Here is a 26,385-nt window from a genome sequence, read left to right as displayed (position 1 = left end):
CACTAAGTAAATACCTTCAGGGACCCGGCAAGTGAGGTAAATTCATTTAATATTTAACAAATATTTTTGAACCTTTTGTATTATTCTATAAGGAGCTCTGGTTGCGCAGTGGTTAAAGTGATCAACTGCTAGTTGAAGGGTCGGCAGTTCAGATCCACTAGCCACTTCACAGGAGAAAGATGTGACAGTCTGCTTCCGCAGAGACTTAGAGCCTTGGAAACCCTATGGGATGGCTACGAATCGGAATCGACTCGATGGCAGTGTTTTTTTGCTGTATTAGGCACTGTCCTAGGTGCTGAAGATATCATGGACAAGCCAGATGAGATTCTGCTCTCACAGAGATTATTTTCTAAAGGAGACAGATAATAACAAAGTTAAATAATTTACAATCTTGGATAGTGATAAGTGCTGTGAAGAAAATAACACAGGATGATGTGCTAAAGAATGATGGGGTGATGTGCTTACTGAAGAGGTGACATTTGAGCTGAGAGACCTGAAAAACATGAAGAAAGTTCTGTGCAAAGTGTGGAGTAGAGCATTCCAGACAGAGGAAACAGCGAGTGTAAAGGCCTTAAAGTTAGAATAAATTTGATATGTTTTTAGAACTCAAAGAAGATTTATTCAGTACCTGTTAATGTGCCAGACATTATGCTAGACTCTGGGAGATTCAGCAGTGAAGAAGACAGCAGCACTAGCTCCCACAGCTGAGTGGCAAAGGAAATTATCTAAATTTGCTATACCATAGGGATTGCCTATCTGGTAGATGTTTCTATTGGTAAAGTGATGTATTCATGTAAATGATAAACAATATAAACATACAATTATCACTTCCCTCATATTATTTTCTCTCCATAGTCTTTGCCAGCCAATACTCAGATATTCTTTCCTATAACACTCCTCCCTCTTAAACCCTGTGAACAGAGTTAGTTGATTTTTATCTGTATTCTCATAAGTATTTTGTATATGCTTATATTTTAGTGTTTATCACACTGTTGGTTTCCATGTCTGTTTCTCTAACTAGATTGTGAGCTCATATCCTGAAACACTTGCATGGTGCTCTGCATATGCTAGTAACCTAATTGATGTTTCTTGACTCAACTACTCTGTACAATTCATCATGTATCTTTTTGAGAACCAACATTTTGCAAGGTATTGTTCTATGCAAGTTGTTGTTAGCTGCTGTCGAGCTGGCCCCCGACTCAAAGGGACCCCATACACAATGGAACGAAATGCTGCCCGATCCTGCATCATCCACGTGATTGGCTGTGATGGACTGCTGTGATCCATAGGGTTTTCATTGGCTGATTTTAGGAAGTAGATAGCCAGGCCTTTCTTTCTAGTCCATCTTAGTCTGGAAGCTCCACTGAAACCTTTTCAGCATCATAACAACACGCAAGCCTCCACTGACAGACGGGCGAGTGATAGCTGTGCTTCAGGTACAGTGGCTGGAAGTTGAACCTGGGTCTCCTTCACGGAAAGTGAGAATTCTACCACTGAACTACCATTTCCCTCATGTTCTATGCATTAAAAAAACAAAAAAACCAAAAAAACCCATTGCCGTTGAGTCGATTCCAACTCATAGCGACTGTGTAGGACAAAGTAGATCTGCCTTATAGGGTTTCCAAGGAGCAGCTGGTGGATTCGAACTGCTGACCTTTTGGTTAGCAGCTGAGCTCTTAACCACTGCGCCACCAGGGCACCTGTTCTATGCATAGTGGAGTTTATATAATTAAATAGCAGATGAGTTTTGAAATCACATTTGAACCTTCCAGTTAAACATGATTGACTATCCACATACATTTATTTTTCTTCCTCTCACTAAAATGCATAAAATGGGTATTAACTCACAGGGACGAGAGAATGCTATGATTAAACCATATCCATCAGAAAGCAAATAGAGGAGTGGTGATTGATTTAAAAGTTTGGAAGCACCAAGTACTCTGAAAGTCAGAGATATGAGAGGTTTGTTGAAAATCTATGTCTGGAATACTTGAACCTTCCCAGGTCTCTTTCCCCACAGGAGATGGAAGATTCATGCTCTGAAAAAATTGAATTATGGCAGTTCTGTCTGGAGTACGCCAGACACAGTAGATGGCAGGGATGAGGTATGAGGCTGAACATGAAAATTGAGTAAAAATCTACCCACTGAACTGTGGAATCCTTAACTCCTATCCATCACCCTTTTATCAAAATGCATACTACCATGTTAAATTGTCTACCCTCTCCTCTTGCACTCTAAGACAGGAGAATGGAGAATTCTTTGGAGAAAATGAAAGGCCCGGGAGAAAAGATCTCTACATATTGACATTGGGGTGAAGGGTGGCTCCCTAATGAAAAGATTGCATTGCCACTTGCTCACCCAATAGTGAAGCCTATTAGTCAATAAGCTCCTCCCCTAGAGCTTCCATTTAATTTTTTAGTGTATCATTCTGTTTTAAAAAATAACAATTTTAATGAGATATAGTTCACATTCCATATAATTCATCTGTTTAAAGTGTATAGGTCAGTGGTTTTTAGTATATTCACAGAGTTGTGCAACTATCAACACAATCAATTTTACAACATTTTCATCACCTCAGAAAGAAACTGTTCCATTAGTAGTCACTCCCTATTCCTTCCCAACTATCCTCCCTCCCCCAGCCCTAATCAGCCACCAATATACTTTCTGGCTCTATGGATTGGCCTATTCTGGACATTTCATATAAATGGTATCATACACTATGTGACCAGCTTCTGTCACTTACTATATTTTCAAGGTCCTCCCATGCTGTAGATTTATCAGTACTTGATTCCTTTTTTTTTGCTGAGTAACATTACATTGTATGAGTATGCCACATTTTTTTTTATCTATTCATCAGTCGATGGAGATTTGGATTGTTTCCACTTTTTGGCTATTATAAATAATACTGCTGTGAATATTTGTATACAGTGTTCTCTTGGGTACCTAGGAATGGAATTGCTGAGTCATATGGTAACTCTGTTTAACCTTTTGAGAAACTGTGCCCTAGTGTTTCCTGAAGTGGTTGCACCATTTTACTTTCCTACCAGCAGAGTATGTGGATTTATGAGGGTTCTACTATCTCATATCCTTGCCAACACTTACTATCTTTTTTATTATAGTACATAATTCATTTTCCCCAATGTTTCATCTTTTAAAGTTTCAAAGCTTAGAAGAGTTCAAAGAATAGAACAACCAACATCTTTATACCCTGTAGTGGTTTCATAGAGCTGCCTTAACAAAGTACCACAAAATGGGTGGATTTAAACAACAGAAATGTATTGTCTCACAATTCTAGAGGCTAGGAGTCTGAGATCAGGGTGTCCACCATGTTGTTTCTTCTAAGGCTTTGGGGGAGAATCTTTTCCGTGCTTGTCTCCTAGCTTCTGGTAACTCCAGGCATTATTTGGCTTTCAGCTGCAGTGTCACATGGAATCCTTCCTCTGTCTCTGTCTGTTTTCTCCTTTTTTTATAAGGACACCAGTCATATAAGATTAGGATCCACCCTACTCTAGTATTATCTCACGTTAATCTATCTGATAACATCTTCAAAGACCCTTTTTCCAAATTGTATCACGTTCACGGGTAAAGGGATTACTTCAACCAACGTATCTTTTTTTGGGGACACATTTGAACCTATAGCATATGCTTTACCTAGATTCACCAATTATTAAAGTTTTGCTATATTTGCTAGTATGTATATATATATATATATATGTAAATACATATATATAGAGAGAGAAAGTAATTTGCATACATCATGACATTTTACTCTGAAATACTTAAGCGTGTATCTCCTAAAAATCAAGGACAAGGATATTCTCCTTTATAGCCATCCAAGAAATCTAATATTGTGTTAGGAATGTCATCTATGATTTTATATATATTTATATATGTATATTTAATATCTTAATGTAGAGAATTATAGTAGTTGATTTTCTAATGTTAAACGAACCTTACATTTCTGTTATAAACCAAAGTTGGTTAAGATATATCATCATTTTTACCCACTGTTAAGTTCAGTATGCCATTATTTTGTTTAGAATTTGCGTCTAATTTTACAAGTTAGATTAGCCTTTAATTTTTTCATTCACATACTGTCTTTGATTACTTGTTTTGGTAACATCGTCTATATGCTTTAAGTTCTTTGAAATTTTGTTGAGATTGCTTTATGGCAATTTTTGTAAACATCTGTGAGTGTTGTGAAGAAGGTATTTTATTCTTTTACTTCCAGCATTTCTGTATATTTATGTTTTTACACTAGTCTCTTGTAAACCATAAAGTTAGATTTTTAAAAATCCAATCTTTTTTTTTTTTTTTGCCTTTTAACTAGAATATTTACTTACATTTAACAAGATATTTGAGTGTGACTATATGATCTTATTTTGTGTTTTATAATTTTTTGGCTTGTTCTGTGCTTTTTTACCAAGGCTTATCTGTGATGTAGCATGTGTCATACTTCATTCTTTTTTGTAGTAATATTCTATTGTATGGTTATGCTACATTTTGTTTATCCATCTTTGACTGATGGACATTTGGGTTGTTTCAACTTTTTAGCTATTATGAATAATGCTGCTATGAACATTCACGTGTAAGTTTTTGTGTGGATATGTTTTCATTTCTATTGGGTATAGATACCTAGGAGTGGAATTGCTGGGCCATATGGTAACTCTATTTTGACTTTTTGAGGAGCCGCCAAAACTATTTCCAAAGTGGCTGTACCATTTTATATTCCCACTAACAATGTATGTGGGTTCCAATTTCTCCACATCCTTGCCAGTACTTGCTATTACCCATCTTTTTGATAATAGCCATTCTAATGGGTGTGGAGTGGTATCTCATTGTGATTTTGATGTGCATTTCCTTAATGACTAATGATATTGAGCATTTTTTCATGTGCTTGTTGACTATTTGTATATCTTCTTTGGAGAAATACCTCTTCAAATCCTCTGCCCATTTTAAAATTTGGGTTAATTGGTTTTTGTTGTTGTTTATTTGTTTTTATTGTTGAGTTTTAGAAGCTCATTATATATTCTAGATACTAGTCCCTTGTCTAATAATTTGCAAATATTTTCTCCAGTTGTGTGGATTGTCTTTTTACTTTCTTGGTAATGTCCTCGGAAGTATGAAATTTTTTAATTTTGATGAAGTCCAAGTAATTTTTTTCTTTGGTTGCTTGTATTTTAGTTGTCATAATTAATAAATCATTGCCTAATCCAAGGTCATGAAGAAATACTCCCGTCTTTTTTCCTAAGAGTTTTAGCTCTTACGTTTAGGCCTTAGATCCATTTTTAGTTAATTTTTGCATACGTTGTGATGCAGGAGTTCAGCTTTATTCTTTTGCATATAGATTCCAGGTGTCTAGGCACCATTTATTGAAAAGACTATTCATTCCTCATGAATGGTCTTGGCATTTTTGTCGAAAATTAGTTGACCATAAATGTAAGAGTTTATTTCTGGACTGTCAGTTCTATTCCATTGATCTACCTGTTTATCCTCATGTCAGTACCACACAGTTTTGATTGCTCTATCTTTGTAGTAAGTTTTGAAATTGGGAAGTGCAAGTCCTCCAACTTTGTTTCCGGTTGGGAAAGATATTTAATTGTCTTGGTTTTTAATAAAAGGCAGTTACTCCAGATCTCTTCCAACTTTGTTGAGTTTCAAGATTACATTGCTATTAATTAATATTTGCACCAGCCTTGAGAAGTAGCTTTATGTCAAGGCAAAGTTTAGGAAGCACAATATTTATCATCCAATGCTTGGTGGGAAAGCAATTAGTGAAGGGCCAAGACTTGTCTTGAACATTAGGAACTCAGCCTTAAGGAGACTGGTGTTTAGGGACAAAAAATTTATTCCTGGAGGGCACTAAGGTACCAGAAAAGGCCTCAACTACAGAGGAACAAAATAAGGTCTTTGTTGCTACGGGTTTTGTGTATCATGGTCGGAGTAATGACTAAACTGTTACTTAGTGGTGAACTTGGAAGATTATGTGATACAGATTTTTACATTTTTATAGTAACTATGCTTTTATTTGAAAAACCTAGATAATTGATTTTTTCATTTAAAATCTTTTTATATTACAGGAAGTAAATGTTAATATGGAGAACAATTTCAATACTGAGTCATCATCATCCTTTGCTCTTCAAAGTTCTTCAGAAACATTATTTTCTATTCAGTTATTAGATTTCAAAACAAGTTTACTGGAAGCCTTAGAAGAATTGCGTATGAGAAGGGTGAGCATCTTTTTTTTTTTTTTTTAATTGTGCTTTTAGGTGAAAGTTTACAACTCAAGTTAACTTCTCATACAAAAATGTATACACATATTATTATGTGACACTAATTGCAATCCCTGTAATGTGACAGCACACTTCTCCTTTCCCCTCCAGGTTTCCTGTGTCCATCCAACCAGCTCCTGTCCCTTCCTGCCTTCTCATCCTGCCTCCAGACATGAGCCACACATTTGGTATCACGTATCTGCTTGAACTAAGAAGCACACTCTTCGTGAATATTATTTTGTGTTTGATAGTCCAGTCTAATCTTTGTCTGAAGAGTGGGCTTCGGGAATGAGTTTTAGTTCTGGATTAACAGAGCGTCCAGGGGCCATAGCTTCGGGAGTTCCTCCAGTCTCAGTCAGATCATTAAATCTGGTCTTTTTATGTGAATTTGAGTTCTGCTCCAAACTTTACTGCTGCTCTATCAGGATCTCTCTGTTGTGTTCCCTGTCAGGGAGGTCATTGGTGGAAGCCGGGCACCATGTAGTTCTTCTGGTCTCAGACTGATGGAGTCTCTGGTTTATGTGGCCCTTTCTGTCTCTTGGGCTAATATTTTCCTTGTGTCTTTGGTGTTCTTCATTCTGCTTTGCTTCAAGTGAGTTGGGACAAATTGTTCATCTTAGATGGCTGCTCGCTAGCCCCCAGACGCCACTCACCAAGGTGGGATGCAGAACATTTTCTTAATAAACCTTTTTAAATACTTCTTTTAATCAGAGAACTTGGTTTTGTTCAGTTTTTTTGATTTTCCATTTCAATGAATTTTTCAAGGGAAAAAAAAGGCCTAACAAAATAGCTACTTGTTTGAAAAATAAGAAATACAGTCCAAATAATGGAGTAAAAAAGAAGAGGACAAATTAAGTCTATGATCAGGGAATGGGAAAGAAGACTTTGGAAATTAAAGTAAAAAATAGAACAGGGACTTTCAGATTGTTAAATATTTGACAAGTCAGCTGGAACTTTTTGAGTGCTCAGGAATGCACAATGGCTGATAAAAAAGAACTATTCTTGGAGAGATTACATTTTTGCCAAGGTATGAGATAGGGGCCTATTAAATGATTAAATAGTGAAACAGGGCAGTACATGATGATTAACTGATAAAATAAATACATAGTAAGCATTTTTGAGCTCAGAGATGCAAATATCCTTATTTTTTAAATGATAACCCTGAGACAGAAGGATTTTTAAAAAGGACATATCTAGTATCAAATACTGAAAGATGTTCAGTTTCAGCAGATCTATACTGTGCAAAAGTTCTTAAAATATTTGATTTATGAGACTCTGGGTTTAAATTTGAAGAGTGTGTTGTCTGCTCTGTATAGGATAGAGTGGAGCAGATAAGACTCTGGAGAGAAGAAAATAAACTATAAGCCTATTGCAGTAATAATCCAGAGATGAGGTGAACAGGGCTAACATATGACTGAAGACAAAAGAGGCAGAAAGAAGAGTCAATAAAATTTGGTAACTTCCTAAAAATAAACTGTAAGTGAGAGAAAAAGATCTGAAACAACATTTTTGTTATAATATGAACTTTGTTCTAAGAGTTTAAAATATTGAAATTTATTGTTATAAAAAGAAAACTTAATTGCCACAATGTTCATCCTGTCTAAAGCTACTTATTACTAGTATAACAAAAGTCTATTTGAAAAATAAACCCTGTTTAAAAAGGTACCTTGGATAATCATTAAAAAGAGCCATTTTTGTAAAATTCGCTTAAAATATTATCTTTTCCAAGTGAAACAACTTTGGGTCACTATTTAAAAATTTATATTCTGTTTCAAACATATTTTGTTCTAATTATTTATATATTTCCAACCTGAAAAATATGCTTCCTTTAAAAATCTATTCTGAAAAATTTCAGGTTTGCAACAGGAACTGACAACATGCTCTTCAGATTTAAACCCAGAGTCTCAGAAATAAAGTATTTTAAATGTTTTTCATAACCAAATGCAAGAATATATGCTATGTTCAATAAAATCCCTCCTTGAAACGGATCTTTCTCAGAAAGGGAAAAAAATTCTTCCCTTTGATTAGAAAAAGACAATGATTGATTTTCACTTTTACCCTGATGGCAACACTTTATCCACAATCCTGGATTTTAATTTTTCCCACACATTTTATTAGAAAAATTTCAAACATATGTAATAGTTGAAAGAATTTAACAATGACCACCCATATGCCCACTGTAGAAGGCAGAATAATGGCTCCTCCAAAATGTCCACATCCTAATCCCTGGAACCTGTGAATGTGTAACCTTACATGACAAAAAGGACTAGGCATATGTTAAATTAAGAATCTTGGGATGGGGATATTACTCTGAATTATTTGAGTGGGCCCAGTATAATCATAAGGGTTCTTAAAAGAGGAAGGCAAGAGAGTCATAGAGAAAGAGATGTGATGATGGAAGTAAGGGTCATAGTCAGAGAGAAAGATTTGAAGATGCTACATTGTTGGCTTTGAAGCTGGAGGAAGGGGCCATAAGCCAAGGAATGTAGGCAGCCCCTGGAAGCTGGAATAGGCAAGGAAGCAGATTCTCCCCTAGAGACTCTAAAAGAAACGCTGCCCTGATGGCACCTTGATTTTTGTATAGCAAGAGCATTTTGGATTTCTGATCCCTGGAACCATAAGAGATTAAATTTGTGTTGCTTTAAGCCGCTGAATTTATGGTAATTTTTTACTCCAACGATAGGAAATGAATATACCCACTACCTAGATTCTACTGTTAACATTTTTCTTTTTTGCATATCTATCATTGGTCTTATATTTTTGATGAATTTCCAACCAAGTTGCAGACATTTGTACACTTCTCTCTAAGTTATTCAGCATGCGTATCGTTAATTGGAGTTCAATATTTATTGACATATTTTTTCTTTTGAGAAAAATATTTAAATACAATGAAATGTATAGTTCTTAAGTGTACCATTTGATGAGTTTTGAGAAATACATACAACTGGATAACCCAAACCCTTATCAAGATATGAAGCATTACCATCACCCCCAGAAATTTCCCTCATGTCCTTTATCACTCCAATTCTCTTCCCTATCCATTCAGAGGCAACCATTGTTCTCATTTGTTTCCACTATAGATTAGTTTTTCTCTTTTCTAGAAATTGAAGTAAGTGGAATCATACAGTGTATCTTCTTTTGTGTAAGGCTTTTTTTACTCAGCATAATATTTTTGAAATTCATACATATTATATCTGTAGTTCATTTCTTTTTGTTGTTGAGTAGTAGTCTGTTGTATAAATATACTACCGTTGTTCTTTTCATTAACCTATTGATGGGCACCCGGGTGGTTTCCCGTTGTTGGTTATTATGTATAAAGCTGTATATCCATTCAGAAAAATATGAACCTTGACCCCATCTCTTAATATACAGAAAAATTAATTTGAGATGGTTCATAGACCTAAATGTAGAAGCTAAACCACAAAGTTTTTAAGTGTTAAACATAGGAGAATATCTTTATGATTTAGGAGTAGGCAAAGATTCCTCAGATGAGTCACAGAAATCAATTATCATAAAAGCAAGAAGAGATAATTTAGATTTGAACAAAATTAAAAACTTCTGCTCATCAAATGGCACCATTAAAAAAAACAAACAGGCAAGCAAACAGAGTAGAAGAAAATGCATATTTGTGATGAAGGACAACTGAATAATAAAAAGACAAAAATCCCATTAAAAATTGGAAAAAGATATGAATGGACATTTCACAAAATAAGATATGTGAGTAATTAATAATTTCCTGAAAAAGTGCCACTATCAGTTAGTCAACAGAGAAATGCTAAATAAAACCGCATTGAGATACTACTATATACACACTAGAATAACTATAATTTAAAAGACTGGCATCTTGAAATATTGGTGAGTTTGTGGAGCAACTAGCGCATTATTGGTGGGAATGTAAAACGGTAGAACCACTTTGGAAAAAGGTCTGGCAGTTTTTTATAAAAGTAAACATACCTATCCTATGACACATACATATGCCTATCCAATTCTACTCCTAGATATATTGACCCAAGACAAATGAAAATGTGTTCAAAAAAAGACTTGTAGAAGAATGTTCATGCAGCTTTATTCATTATACTCAAACCCTGGAAACATCCAGCTATTGATCAATATGAGAATGGATGAAGAGACCATGGTATATTCATGCGGTACTACCAAAACCAAATCTGTTGAATTGATTTCGACTCACAGCAACCCTACATAACAGAGTACAACTGCCCCATAGGGTTTCCAAGTCTGTAATCTTTATGAAAGCTTCCCATGGAGCAGCTGGTGGGTTCGAATTGCTGACCTTTCGGTTAGCAGCCAAGCACTTAACCACTGTGCCACCAGAGCTCCTCAATGCAATATACTCACTCCTCGCTTACCAACATGGATAGCTTCCAAAGACCAGGTTGTTATATGAAAATCAGTGTTATGTGAAAATAAAGGATGACCACATCAGATCACAAAATGGAAGAGGACTACATCATTACATAACTGCCAAATTACATCATTACATAACTGCCTAACCACTGAGAATGATGGTTCAGCCAAGCTGATACATACTTTAACCATCACAGCCAGCGTTGCTCTCACCTTGCACCTCGGCATTTGTTACTGCCAGACGTATGCCATTAATGCTCAAGATAGTAGAGAGTAGATTTTTTACTATTGTCGTAAATGTGAAATGTTGGATTACGAGATAGTAAGTGAGGAATAGGTGTACTATTCAGCAGCGAAAGTAACAAATTACTGATACACACAACAACATGGATGGATCAAAAATATGCTGAGTGAAAGAAGACTTACATGAAAGAGTATATACTATATTATTCTATTTAAATGAAATTTTAGAACAGGCAATCTAACTAAGTGTAGAAAAAAATCAAAAGAGTGGTTGTCTCTTGGGGAGGGAGTAAGAGTCGAGTTTGACTAGGAAGGGACATGAGCAAACTTTCTGGGTTGATAGAAACATGATATATCTTGATAAGGATTTGCATTATACAGGAGCAGGCATATGTCAAACCACAGAGAATGTACAGTTAAGATTTGTGCGTTTCATTTTATGTAAATTTTAGGGTAAAAAAACGCTGTAAAAGTATTGAACTCTGTTTAGTGATACACATGCTGAAGTATTTAGGAGGAAGTGTACTGATGCCTGCAATTTACTTTGAAGTCATCAAAAAAAAAATAATGAAGTAATTTAATTAGTGGATAGAAGGATAGATGTTGTGTGCTATTGAGTCGATTCCAACTCATAGCAACCCTGTATGACAGAGTAGAACTGCCCCATAGGGTTTTCTAGGCTGTAATCTTATCGGAGCGGATAGCCACATCTTTCTCCCACAGAGCTGCTGGTGGGTTTGAACCACCTGACCTTTTAGTTAGCAGCCGAGCCCTTAATCATTGCACCACTAAGGCTCCTTATAAGGATGGATAGGTGTGATAAAAACAAGTAAAATGTCAACAGTAGAATTTAGGTGGTAGTTATGTGGGTGTTCACTGTTTTGCTGTATGTTTGACAATTTTCATAACAAAATATGGGGAATAAATCAGAGAATATATTTTAGTAGTCAAGTATTTGCTTTTTTAAATGAAATATTTTCCTTACAACTCTCTTAAGTCTTCTATGACTTATTCAAAGATAGGCATTCACAAAGGTTGTATCATTTAGAATGTTCTCAGCAGCAAGTAGAGACAACAAAACCCAACCCACAATGACTTACAAGGTTTATCATCTCACATGATAAGGAGGCTAGAGGTAGAGTGCTTCTGGGATTGGTTATTTCAGTGCTTCAACAGTATCATCAAGGACTGTAGTTCTGCCCGTCTTTCCATTTTGCCGTTCTCAAACTGATTTTTCTTAGGCTTTTTTACATTCTGTAGTTTCAGCATAGCTGCTTTAATTGCAGACATCGAGGGCAGACAGGACAGTATCTTATAGTAGAAAAAGTGATGTGTATCTCTTAATGAAAGGATAATGAAACTTTTCCAGAGTCTTCCAGCATACATACATCCCCTAATATCTCATTGGCCATAATTGGGTCACATGCTCACTCCTAAACCAGTCATTAGCATGGGTAGTGCACTGGACCATCATGATTGGTTAAGACCATTCAGTATTCACCTGATTCACATTGGTACTGGTGGATCCTAGGACAAAATCAGGATTCTTCCAGTGTGGAAGAAGGTAGGAAATGTGTACGAAGAGTGTATGCTATGCAGTAGATGAGGTGAGGAACGATTGGAAGCTCTTCTAGTATTACATGTCTATAGTCAAAACATGTTGAAAGAGAATAAATGCTCTGTGGGCATGGAATACATATAACATACATCTCTTCCCAAAGCAGTTAGATTGCAGGTGTTCAAGATACTCCATTTTTCAAGCAGGCCTAGATGCGTCTCTGTTAGTGGACAGAGTGGATTCTGAGAACCACCATGATCTAGATATAGTTCTAAATACTTGTTGTTGATTAATTTAAGCCTTGGTATAATTTTATGAGGCAAGTACTCTTATTGTTGCCATTTTATAGGTGAGGAAACTGAGGAAGCAAGAGGATAAGTAATTTGCCTAAAGTTATATAGCAGCTAAACAGCAAAGGATTTGATTTGCTGGGTTTGAACCCAGATGATCTGTCTCCAAACCCGGAGTCTCTTAAACACTTTGTTACATTACGTTTCAGAGGTTGTGCATGCTGTAGGACAATATCAATTATCATGTTACATTCTTTTTCTTCAAAAACTTCAGAATTTAATCTTTATAACTGAGACAGGTAGAAAAAAATTTAAAATCAGATTACTTATTTTAAATATAAATACATTCTGATTATTTGCTAGAACTTTTCAAAATATAAACTAGATATGTTTGTTGAACGAAAGAACAGAAGAATTTAAGAATTGCTATGAATGTACTAATATTATTTTTATATTTCATAAATTTTTATAATAAATTAAGTTGACTAATGTGAAACAGTAGTTTAAATTCTAATTGGGAAAATTATCTTTAAAAACATGAACTTCTAGGCTATCCATGTGTATTGGAGATATTTATTTTGAATACTTTGTAGCTCATCAGACCAAGAAACTGTCTGGAAGAGTGATTTGTATTTTATTGGACAACATGAGAAACTGAATTGTGCAATTTCGTAGGAGGTGGATTATGAGTGTGAAAAGGAAAGTAAAAGTACCCAGTTACATTTTTGGCTGTTTGGACATGTGCCTGCTATGTACTATGTTCCTAAATCTGTTCAGGGTCAAGAATTGAAGAGGCCTGACCAATACACAGCTCATCTTGTAAACTACAGCCTGAAGCAAACACTTTAAAAAAAAGCGTAACACTTTCTAAAGGTTATAAAGAGTAAATAAACCATCAAATTACTCCTCATTTATTGTTTTTATTAAAAAAAAACACTTAAATCCTTGTAGTCCTAAGGCAGCTAATAAAAAAAAAAAAAGCCTTTTTAAGGTTCTATATTCGAGGCTGCTTTATTGGAGTTACAGATCGGATTTTCTTACAAAGTTAATATCTTTTTCCCTCATTGACAATTTTATGAGAACTTTTATTAACTTTTAAGAGCTGCTTGAAGAATGCATGGAAGAAAAAGATTTAAAGTTCTCCTAAAAAGTTAAAAAATGATCATTTTTAATAGAAAGCATGATGTTGAATTAAAATTCTAATGAAGTAGAAGCATGCAATAATGCTAGTAATGGGTTATGTGGATAACACTCATTTAATCAGTTTTCCATGTAATATTAAATATGTATGTATATATACAGGAATCATAATGATCAGAAAAGAGTATGATTCCACTCATAGCATAACTAATTTTACACGGCATCGGAATGCTGCTTAATGCTATTTACTCATACCGTTAGTGGAAACCCTGGTGGTGTAGTGGTTAAGAGCTAAGGCTGCTAACCAAAAGGTTGGCAGTTTGAATCCACCAGGTGCTCCTTGGAAACCCTATGGGGCAGTTCTACTCTGTCCTTTAGGGTCGCTATGAGTCGGAATTGACTTGACAACAACAGGGTTTTTTTGTTTTTTTTTTAATACCATTAATAACCCACTTTTCTCTCACAATTTCTTTAGCAAATCATTGTTATTTTTGACTGCCCAAAATTCCGTTGGCTTTTATTTGTGCTAAATTTAGAGTGCCAGGATTTATTTCTATTTAGATGTTTAATAAATTTAATATGCCCTTTTCTCTGAATTCCCATAATGCTTTGCTCATAATTCTATTATAATAGGTGATATATACTACATGATTGTGTAGTTATTCATTTGTATGGATTTTAAATTCTCTTAGGTTATAGACTAAGAAGTGCTTTGTAAAATGTTATCAAATTAATGCATGTTTAAAAAGTCTAGAAGCTCTCTGATAGAGTTCTTTTGTCCCCATTTTACAGATGAGTTGACTTAGAAATATGTTTTGTTTGAAAAACTTTCAATCCACTTCCAATTTTTAAAAACTAATAGATGTTGTATTAAAATATGGATTTCCAGGGTTTTAATTTTTTTCCATCAATACTTGGAAGAATTGATAGCACAGGGCCCGTTTTCCCATATTGCAACAATTAGTCGGAGCTAAGATGGAAGATACAGGTTGAACTGGAGATACTGGCTGTCCAGTTCAACACAGTTCCTACCCTGCTCCCATCACATGTCAATTACCTGGATTCTGAAGGAAGTTGAATTTGTGACCCCTGTGCTCATCTTCACTCCAAATGAGTTATTTTGTGCAACTATCTGATAACTATCATTGCTGATGTCTGATGGATCATGGCTGAAAGCAGAGAATACCAGAAAGATGTTTACCTGTGCTTTAGTGATTATGCAAAAGCATTCAACTGTGTAGATCATAACAAATTATGTATAACATTGCAAAGACTGGGAATTCCAGAACATTTAATTGTGCTCATGAGGAACCTGGACAATAGACCAAGAGGCAGTTGTTCAGACAGAACAACAGGATACTGCATGGTTTAAAGTCAAGAAAGGTGTGCGTCAAGGTTGTATCTTTTCACCATGTTTATTCAATCTGTATGCTAAGCAAATAATCCAAGAGGCTGGACTACATGAAGAAGAATGCAGTATCAGGATTGGAGGAAGACTCATTAACAACCCGTGATATGCAGAGGACACAACCTTGCTTGCTGCAAGTGAAAAGGAAACACTTACTGATGAAGATCAAAGACTACAACCTTTAGTATTGATTACACTTCATCATAAAGAAAACAGAAATCCTCACAACTGGACCAATAAGCAACATCATGATAAACAAAGAAAAGATTGAAGTTGTCAAGGATTTCATTTCACTTGGATCCACAGTCAACTCCCATGGAAGCAACAGTTAAGAAATCAGACAACTAAGGTGAGCCTGACCCAAGCCATGGTGTTTTCAGTCACCTCATATGCATATGAAAGATGAACAGTGAAAAAGGAAGACTGAAGAAGAATTGATGCCTTTGGATTATGGTGTTGGTGAAGAATATTGAATACACCATGGACTGCCAGTAGAACGAACAAATCTGTCTTGGAAGAAATACAGCCAGAATACTCCTTAGAAGCAAGGATGGCAAGACTTCATCTTGGACATGTTATCAGGAGGGACTAGACCCTGGAGAAGGACATCATGCTTGGTAAAGTAGAAGGTCGGCAAAAAAGAGGAAGACACTCAATAAGATGGACTGACACAGTGGCTGCAGCAGTGGGCTCAAAGATAGAATGATTGTGAGGATGGCGCAGGACCCGGCAGCATTTCATTCTGTTGTACATGTGGTTGCTATGAGTTGGAACCAACTCGATGACACCTAACAACAACAACAACAATCTGATAAGGACATTTAATAAAAATGGTGTCTACCTTTTAAAAAGCATACTTTTTGATTCAGCATAAACTTTTTTGTTGATTCAGGTTGTTAACTGTAGATCATTATTAATTTAAAACACTCAATTTTATTTTCAAATATTATCATTACCAATTTAGGAAAAATCAGAAATATCCCCTCTCTCTTTAGTTGATTGCGATATAGTTGAGTAGTGAAATACAATTTAGTGGAGTGAGAAAAAGTCTTTTTCTTTGACTTTATTTTATTATCTATTGAGTTTTATTTTAACCTGGAGCCATTTTACTTTCTAACTCTTTGTGGTAAACCACAATTTTGTGTGACTGCATTATTCATTCAGTTAAATTATTATATATATTAATGAAGGAATATTGGACTCAGTAGGGAGATCTGAGTACCAGTCCCTAAAAGTCTCTGGGTTTTAGGGTGGACTAGAAGCTATTTCAGATCACTTTCACTTCTAAAATTCTACAATTTTATAACTCTGCAGAAGTACTGATCATTTAGAATACATCTCCATCTTATGTAGCTGTAAGAATGGATGTATTGGTATGGCAGACCCATAATATGAAATTTGTTAGTGCCAACAGAATGAAAATAATTCTGATTTGTGTATTCTAGTTATTTTTAATTTTGAGGTAGTTTATTTCTAAAATAATTTGTGTACCAATATATTGGTCCTAGGGGATAACCCTAATGGTGCTTTGGCCCAAAGCTGGTTTTTTCTTACTAGATTATCTAGTATAAATAAGACTTCTTTAATCAAATAGAATAGAAGACATTTGCAAGACATTTCTGTGCATTAGATCACAAAGATGCTACTGGTAAGAAAAGCCAGTTTAGCTTGGATGGTTATCAAATTCAGAAAGGAGTGACCATAAGACTATTGACTGTAGATCAAGGTAAACTCTTAGATGACTAAGTGGGCAGAGAACTGTAACTAATAGATGGATGGCTTACAGATTTTTGAAAACCAACGCAAAGAGCAGCGTAATCGCGGAAGTAATATTGGTATACCTCTAAAGAGTGAGTGGATCAAGGAGAAAAGCTTATATTTTTATCATAGCACAGAATGACATAGAGCATGTCATAGATTGAATCAAATTGTATCAATTTGGCTAGGCCATGATTCCCAGTATTGTGTGATTGTCTACCATTTTGTCATCTAATGTGATTTTCCTATGTGTTGTAAATCCTGCCTCTGTGATGTTAATGAGATGGAATTAGTGGCAGTTATGTTAATGAGGCAGGACTCAATCTACAAGATCAGATTGTGTCTTAAGCCAAGCTCTTTTGAGATATAAAAGAGAGAAGTAGCAGAGAAACATAGGTGACCTCATACCACCAAGAAAGCAGCACCAGGAGCAGAGCACATCCTTTGGACCTGGAGTTCCTGCGTGGAGAAGCTCCTAGACAAGGGGAAGATTGATGACGAGGACCTTCCTCCAGAGCTGAGAGAGAAAGAAAGCCATCCCCTGGAGCTGGCACCTTGAATTCAGACTTCTAGCCTACTAGATTGTGAGAGAATAAATTTCTCTTTGTTAAAAGCCGTCCACTTGTAGTATTACTGTTGTAGCAGCACTAGATAACTAAGACAAGCACCTAGTGCAAAACAGAACAGGATAAAAAGATGAAGCAAAAGAACAACAATATCAGTGACTGTAAAAATAATAGCAATAGCAGCAACAACATAAGGTTTTTTTATATACAATGAGAACGGAATTCTGTCAGTACAGAATTCTGAGAGCTTTCTACAACTAGAAGATTAGGAATGCTAATGGCAAGACAAGTAGAGAACATGACTAGAGGATGCAAGTACTGTATAGGTATAATATAAAAAGTAACTGACCAGGTATAAGAATGGCCATTGACTGTCCAAAAGGTGCAGCTCATTGAAAATATGTATTTTTTGTTATTCTTAGCATTTGCCTGTCTTTTATTTGAATGTGTGGTATGAATGTAAAATCAGGAGATCAATTTTTAACAAATACTGTATAACAAGTTATATATCCCCTTTAAGTAGTATATCTGGCGGCAAGGTTTTATGATAAAACAATTCTGAGATTATGTTTCAAATTAAACACTCTGTGAACACATATAAAATGTATGGCACCTAAGCCCATTGTTGTCAAGTCAATTCTGACTCCTAACGACCCTATAGGACAGAGTAGAACTGCCCCATAGGGTTTCCAAGGCTGTAATCTTTATGGAAGCAGACTGCCTTATCTTTCTCCCATGGAGTGGCTGGTGGATTTGAACTGCTGATCTTTCAGTTAGCAGCTGAGTGCTTAACCACTGCACCACCAGGCATCATTCTGTAGCACATAGTAAGTACCAAATAAAGTGATAATTATTTTCAAATAACAAGCATTAAAAATAATAAATATTGGAAAAATTGTTATAGATGGAAACTGAGCTTTTTTTGTCCTTCATGCATATAGAAATAACAAGAGCATATAGGATAGCAAATGATATTTGGTAAAAACAAAAGAAAACAAAGGTATTTAAGAAATATATCACTAAAGGATATTATAAAAATTTCCTTCAGCACAACTGAGATTTTTAAGCTTTTGTGAGAGCAGCTACTTTTCATTTCCCTGAACTTTTGAGAATTGTTTGGCCTGAGAGTGGAGTGGAAGTTGGTATGTAGAGGGAAAAAAATATAAGAGACTATTGATAATATACCTACCAGCCAACTGGGATGCCCAACAAACTATAGGAGTGTGGGATATGTGTGTGTGTGTCTTTGTGTGAGTGAGAGAGAGAATATGTGTGATGTTAGTAATTTAATTTGCAGAATTTAGATTTCCATCAGACCTTAAAGGTATATGTCATTCAGTTTGTGATTGTCCTGGTTCTTAGTATGATGGGAGATTTTTTATTGTATCCTGAACATTTAGTCTATTATGGCAGGTGACTCTGGGTTTTACTTAAATAATTAATTTTAGCAGGCAGTCATCCTGTTTAGGTTTAGCACATAGGTCCTGGCCTACTTTTGTGGGGTATGGTTCCAATGACAACTTAATTTTTAGAAACTTTACATTGCTTTTTGGTTTGTTTTTTGATTTATCTGGTGCTTCTGGGGCTTCCACTAGCCTCTCCTTGGTACTACCTGAGGCAGTAGAAGGAGTTTCCCTAGTCGGATGCCTGCTGCCTTTAGGTAGGGGAAGAGAGTCTTTAGTTCATGAAGACGGAGAGCGCTTTTGGGGCCAGGTCATTTGTTATTACAAAATTTGCCTTGATGGTGCCACCCAGCTGCCCTATGTCTTTGGGTGGGGGAAGGGAGTCTCAGTCTTGTGGGGGGCAAAGAGGATTCCTAGGCTAAGGCTCGTTATGGTGGCATCGCCTTTGCCAGTGTTGCCCATCTACCAGGTTTCTCTAGGTGGGAGAATGGAATCTCAGGCCCAACAAGGAAGGAATTTGCTTCCCCTGGCCCTTGCTGGTGCTGCTTGGCTCACCTGGTGTTGGCAGTGGGATTCCTGTTTGATCCAGGGAAGGAATGAACATACCTGGGCTGCCTGCCCACTGTTGCTGAGTTCGGGGTCAGGGAATGCCACACCTTGGTTGCTGCCTTCTGTTTGGTGGGGGACCATAAGATGCCCAGCCACTATGTTGTTCCTCCAGTCTGGGGTCTTTAACCAGTTCACCCTCCTCTTTCCACCTTCCAAGTTCTCTTTTTTTGTTACCTCTTACATTATTTCCAAGGATTTTAGTTGTACTGAGAAGAGAGAAGCAGGGAGGAGCTGGGAGAAATGAGTCTATACCATCTTGTCTGGATCGAAAGTCTACAATGTACTTTTTAAAAAAATATGAGTCTACCTTCAAATAATATTATATCATTTCATGTATTGTGTAGGGACTTTATATGATTACATTCTGAATTCTTTTTTTCTTCTCATCTCTTGTACATTTTACTTTTATATATGCTATAATCACACAATACATCATTGTATTTTGCTTTAAAATGTTAGTTAACTTTTAGAGGAATTTAAAAGAAGAAAAGATTTTTGTTTATCTTTTTAATCCTATTTCTGGCACTCTTCATATCTTCCTGTAGATCCAAGTTTCTATACTATATCATATTCCTTCTGCCTCAATAACTTTTTTTTTTTTTTAACATTTTCTGGAGAGTAGGGTCGGATGGTAGTAAATTCCCTGAGTTTTTGCTTTTCTCAGAAAGTTACTTTTTAGGAATTTGAGGTTCTGTTCTACATTTTTCTCCCATTCTATCAGGGTCCATCTATTGGCCCCAGTTAGAATGGTCAGTAGTGGTAGCTGAGCACCATCTAGTTCTAGTCTCAGGGTAGATAAGGCCATAGTTCATGTAGACTCTTTGTCCTGTAGACTAGTTTCTTCTTTAGATGTTTGGTTTCCTACTTTCTCATTTACTCCAGACCGGTAGAGTCTAATAGTTGTATGTGAGATAGCCACTTGGAAGCTCTTAACACCTCAGACACTACTCACCAAACTAGCATGTAAAATGTAACTGTATGAACTATATTATATCAATTGACTGATATGTCCCATGAGACTATGGTCCTAATCCTTCAAATCCAGAAATCCAATCCTACAAGGCTTTTGGTTAAGTTTAAGAAATATTCATAATTGTGCCCCCTATGTGCTTTATTATATATATGAATATATGTGCATACAGTCACATAGATGCATATACATATGCATACACATATATACATACCTACACACATATATGGAGCCTGGCTGTGCAGTGGTTAAGAGCTACAGCTGCTAACCAAAAGGTTGGCGGTTCGAATCCACCAGCCGCTCCTTGGAAACCCTGTGGAGCAGTTCTGCTCTGTCCTGTAGGGTGTCTATGAGTCAGAATCGACTTGACAGCAGTGGGTTTATACACGTATTTGCCTACATACATACATATATATCCACACATATGTTTTTTGGTTGTTTTTGCTATTGTTTCAAAATTATATATGCCATAGCAATTACCAACAGGTCCTTTTTTTGTGTGTACTTTTTAGTGACATAATTTACCTTCATCAAGCTGTGTATACTTCACACATTCAGTGTTACCTTGGGTAGAGTTTTAATAGTAGCTGTTGTTCCCCTTTCCCAGCTGCACAGGGTTTCCACTAGTGTCCTTAGCTACAATTTTCATTGCTTTTCTCCCTGCAGATTAAGGCTTTTGTTCTGTAGGGGAAATAGGGAAGATGGTCTCTGGCTGCTCTCCCCTTCTTCAGCCAGTACTATGGGGTCAAACTCTCAGGATTCTTCCTGATCTTCCCTTTGAGCATCGGGTAGATTTCCTGGAAGAAAAGCCTAGTAGAGGGTGCAAACCTCTCTATGTCTGCAGCCCCCAGTGGCTTCTTGTTTTTACTCTAGCCCATACTCTGCCTTTAGCAATTTATTGAGGATTTCTAGCTGAATCTTCTTGCTGGCTTATATGGCATTCGGTGGCTTATACCCCAGGTAAGCAAGCAAATGCTTGAGTGTTGTTTCTCCCTGCAGGCATCTGTCTCAATCCAGATTTAGAGTTAATTGTTTGATCTGTAACCTCATTTCTCCAACGGGTTCAAAGAAAGTCATTAATTTGCCATCATTAGTTTGTCCAGTTTTTTTATTTTGTATTTTTCTTGTAATGGTGGAGGGATGCTTTTTGTGCCTCTCTAGAAAGAGCTGGTGGAGTCCCTGGGTGGTGTACCAGTTTAAGCCCTTGACTACTATCTGAAAGGTTGGCGGTTCACATCAATCCAGAGGCACCTTAGAAGACAAGCCTGGTGATTTGCTTTTGTAAGGTCACAGCCTTGAAATCCCTAGGGAGCTGTTCTTCTCTGCACACGTGGGGTCACCATGAGTCTGAATTGACTTGACGGCAACCAACAACAACAAGAAAGAGCTGAAACTATAAGTCTCAAAGTCCTAATTTTCAGATCATTTTTATTTTTCTTTTTAACCAGGAAGCAGAAACTCAATATGAAGAGCACATTGGTAAAATTATTGTGGAGATTCAAGAGCTTAAATGGCAAAAGGTGAGTACTTTTTCCCTCAGATTAGCATTTTTAGCATTTATTTTAAAATATATTCTAATCCTTATTGAAAAGTTAATTTTTAAATTGTCTAAATATATTTAGGAGTATTACATTATCTCAAGAAAATTTTAACTAAATTTTAAATACTGTTATTAGCATTTGGGATTCTAGAAAACTGAGAATAAAAATTCTTCCTGGCTTTCTGGTAATATAAAACTGATGATAGCGCTGAAAACTATTATGAACCATATTGTGTGTTATGGGGAGTGAGAATATTTTTTTAAGAAGTGAAGCATCAGAACTAACATATTTTCCAAGGCTGTTGATATATTCTATAACCAAGTGAGTTAAGGCAAAATTTTTAAGGCAGAACATTAATAGGGATTGAGTGAGTTTTGTGACATAATAGTTTAGGGTAACAACATGAAAATCTTGAAGTAAGTCTTGAGAGTAAATTTTTGTTTGGTAAACCAGCTGTTTGCCCAAATGAGCAGACTATTTATTCTCTCGTATAAATTCTTTTGCCATAATTGCCTGAACCAAACAATGATACAGTTTATCGGTTTTTACGGTCTTATCTTTACTGAGCAAAGGTTTCTTGGAACAAAAAATTAAGTCATGTTGACACAAATAGTCTCAGTTCTTCATACTGATAGCTCTGTTAGCATTTGTTGATGCAGGTGGTTCCAGTTCTTAGTGGTCGTCCTTCATACTGAGCTGCTGGATAGACCTTTGTTATTTGAGGATCTGATCAGTCAAAATCTATACTGCTTTATGAAGAGTCATGATAGCATATCAGGTTGTTTCTAGTGATGAGTTGTTTCAGCTGATATATATATATATATATCCTTTTTTGGAAGATCATTTATTTGATCGTTTGGTAGGACATAGACTGTGTAACAACAGCACATTTGAACACAGCAATGCAGAAAAATACTTAGAAAAAGATAATTACTGGATGTTGTAGTCCACTTCTAAGCTAGAAGCTAAAAATGCCCAAATTAAATGAGGAGAACTGATGCCATCCCCAAATCACAAACAAATTTCAGCCAGTTGTTGGACTTATAGCATAGAGTAACCCAAGAATACCGAGAGCAATATTAAGGATAAGGACCTTGGGTATAATAAGTGTTTGCTGGCTTAAGTTTCTGGATCGTTAACAAAGAGGAAAGAAGATATCTAGAAAAATAAAGAACAAAAGCAGGCATATTAAAGCATGACAATCTGTAGCTCCAATTATCTAGATCTAGGGTTAGCAAACTTTTTCTGTAAAGAGCAAGATAGTAAATATTTTAGGCTTCATGTGTGTGATGGTTAAGATTGTGTGTCAACTTGGCTGAGCCATGATTCTCAGTGGTTTCACAGTTATGATGTAGTTTGGTAGTTATGCAATGATGTAATTTGGAAGTTATGTAATGATGTAGTCATCCTCCATTTTGTGATCTGATGTAATCACCTCCATGATGTGATCTGATGTGATCAGCCAATCAGTTCTAAAGGGAGTTTCCTTGGGGGGGGTGGCTTGCATCCAATATATATGGATGTTCTAGCAAAGCTCTCTTGCTTGCTCTGGATCCTGCATCTGGCTCATCATCTCTGACGTCTGGTTCTTGAGACTTGAGGCAGCGGCCTGCTGTATTGCCTGCTGATCTTGGGATTCATCAGCCTCCACAGCCTGTGAGCCAACAGCCTGCTGTCTTACCTGCCAATCTTGGATACATCAACCACTGCAGTCCATGAGCCAGTGGCCTGCTGTCTGACTGGCTGATCTTAGGTTCATCAGCCTCTGCAGCTACATGAGTCAGAAGAAGCCTACAGCCGGAAACCTGACCTACGGACTTGGGACTTGCCAGCCTCTACGACCATGTGAGCCATTTCCTTGAGATAAATCTCTCTCCATATACATATATGCTTTACTGATTTTGCTTTTCTAGAGAACCCAGTCTTTGGTACCAAGAGTGGTTCTAGACAAACAAAATTGTAAGGATGAGTTTTCAAATTGGTTCTTAAGTCTGACTAGTCTTAAAGGCACTGATGACTCTGCCTCCACTAGTAAAGAGGGCGCTGCTAAACCATGGCATGAGGTGGCAATATTAATATGTGAAACATCACCACCAATAGATCAAGTATTGATGAGAAGGAAGGCTCAGGGTAATATCACGTTTGATACTTTTCTACAGTTTTGTCAGAATGAGAAGTATAGGGAAGCTGGTTGGTTGTTCCTAGTTTTGCTAGACAGAGTGGTGAAAAAAAGAGATGAGCTCAGGGCTTCAGAGTCACAGCTGAAGCGCTGCATAAAAGACCTGAAAGTTGCCACTTGTGCCCTGAAAGAAAGCATTATTTCTTGTAGTAACAAAGCTGATATTGCTGAAAACAAACCCAGAGTCTTATCATAAGAGTGGCTGAATTACAATGTTAGCTGAATTCCTAACTGCGAATGGTATCTGAAGTTAAAGTGAGGGCATTTATTGGGAAGAAATTGGATCCTGAAACTTGAGATGGGGACATATGGGCAGATAATCAGGAAGCTGAGGACACTGAGCCTCTAAATTCTGTTGAATCACTCCTACCAACAGAACCAGCCCTCTTCCTCCCATCTGAAGAGATTATGCCATCTTTGTCTGCTAAGACACCCTCCCTAGTAAATCATTACCCCCTCCACCCCCATCTAATGAGAGTAACCCAGCTTTGTCTAAAGAGCCTTTGCTGAGATATCACCTGGGGCAGTGCTCCGTTCATTTCCTGGGGCATTTCCTGAGTAGATGCCTTATAAGACATTGCTGAACGTTCCTAGGACCCACCCCCACAACCCATTTTTGCTTCTAGACCTGTAACTAGACTTAAGTTCCAGTGAGCCCCAAAAGGTGAAATACAGAATGTGACCTAGGAGGAGGTATGCTAGTCTCCAAAAGAACTGCTTGGCTTTCTAATACGTACAACAGAAACCTGGGGAATATGTATGGGAATGGCTATTAACTGTGTGGGATAATAGTGCAAAGAACATAAGGTTGGATCAGTCTGAGTTTATTGATATGGGCCCACTAAGCACAGATTCTTCATTCAATGTTTCAGCTCAAGAAGTTAGGAAAGGATCTAATAGTTTATTTGGTTGGGTCACTGAAATGTGGATTAAATGGTGGCCTACACTAAATCAAGTTGAAATACCAGACCTGCCTTGGTGTACTGTAGGAGAAGGTAACTAAAGGTTTAGAGAAATTGGCATGTTAGAGTGGATTTATCAGGTTAGACCCACAAACCCACACATGGAGTGCCCAGAAGACACACCTTTTACCACAACAGTGAGGAACAAGTTTGTGAAGGGAGCCCCAGCATCCTTGGAGACTGCTGTGATTGCTATTTTATGTAAGTCATATTTGACAGTGGGAACTGCCCTAATGAATTAAGACACTTAACTACAATGAGGCTGATTGGACCTTATGGTGGTAGGGGCCAAGTGACAGTACTCAATCGACAAAGACAAGGTAGGTGTGGTTACCGTAATAGACAGTGAAGTCAAAACAGTAATCAAAATAGTCTGACATGCGTGGACTTAAGGTTTTGACTACTCAGTCATGGTGTCCCTAAGAGTGAAATAGATAGAAAATCTACTAAATATTTACTTGATCTGTACAAGCAGAAGAATCCTACTTCAAGTGAATGGCAGTCTAACTCAAATTGCCAGAATAGAGTCACAGCCCCTCAATCAATTCCCAGATTTGAGCGAGTTTACAGACTCACAATCCCTTGAATGAAGAGACGCCAGGTCCCCTTGAGGAAGGACCCCACTACATTGCCAAAAATTTATATTGTTAATCTTTCTCCCAGCCTTCCCCAAAAGGATTTACGGCCTTTTATGAGAGTGACTGTTCACTGGGGAAAAGGAAATAATCAGACTTTTTGGGGATTACTGGATACTAGCTCTGAACTGACACTAATTCCCGGAGACCCAAAATATTACTGTGGCCCACCAGTCAGAGTGGCGTTTGGAGGTCAGCTTATTAATGGAGTCTTAGCCATACCCAAACAGGCAGCATGTCAGAATCGGCCCATGGGCCATAGTTTGTTGACCCCTGATCTAGATCTTATTCTGTAGGTCTTGGATAGAGGCTGTCTACATTATATAGTCTACTTCTTTATCCATTGCTCTTGGATGGACACTTTCTCCTCCTGAAGACAATCTGCTTCTGAAGGATTCTTAAGACCCCTTAGTTTTAAATATCTTGATGGAATGGCAGTCTAGGTATGGGAGAGTGAATCCTTTTGTCTCTTTAGCTAGGAGACA

General features: G+C 36.8%; 1 protein-coding gene across 1 annotated transcript in view; it reads left to right on the top strand.

Annotated features, from left to right (window-relative positions):
- The first annotated feature begins 6,096 nt into the window (after positions 1 to 6,096).
- The window catches only part of CCDC73 (coiled-coil domain containing 73), a 100,438-nt gene continuing 80,149 nt past the window's right edge, over positions 6,097 to 26,385 (top strand). Inside the window, exons 1-2 of the mRNA XM_004369763.2 lie at positions 6,097 to 6,231; positions 22,032 to 22,103. Coding sequence (XP_004369820.1) covers positions 6,097 to 6,231; positions 22,032 to 22,103 — 207 coding nt within the window. The remainder of the gene's footprint in view (positions 6,232 to 22,031; positions 22,104 to 26,385) is intronic.

Source organism: Trichechus manatus, unplaced genomic scaffold, assembly GCF_000243295.1.
Source record: "Trichechus manatus latirostris isolate Lorelei unplaced genomic scaffold, TriManLat1.0 scaffold00006, whole genome shotgun sequence".
In the NCBI taxonomy this organism is placed as follows: Eukaryota; Metazoa; Chordata; class Mammalia; order Sirenia; family Trichechidae; genus Trichechus; species Trichechus manatus.
The sequence above is the reverse complement of the archived record's forward strand: the minus strand, read 5'-3'. Positions and strand labels throughout refer to the sequence as shown.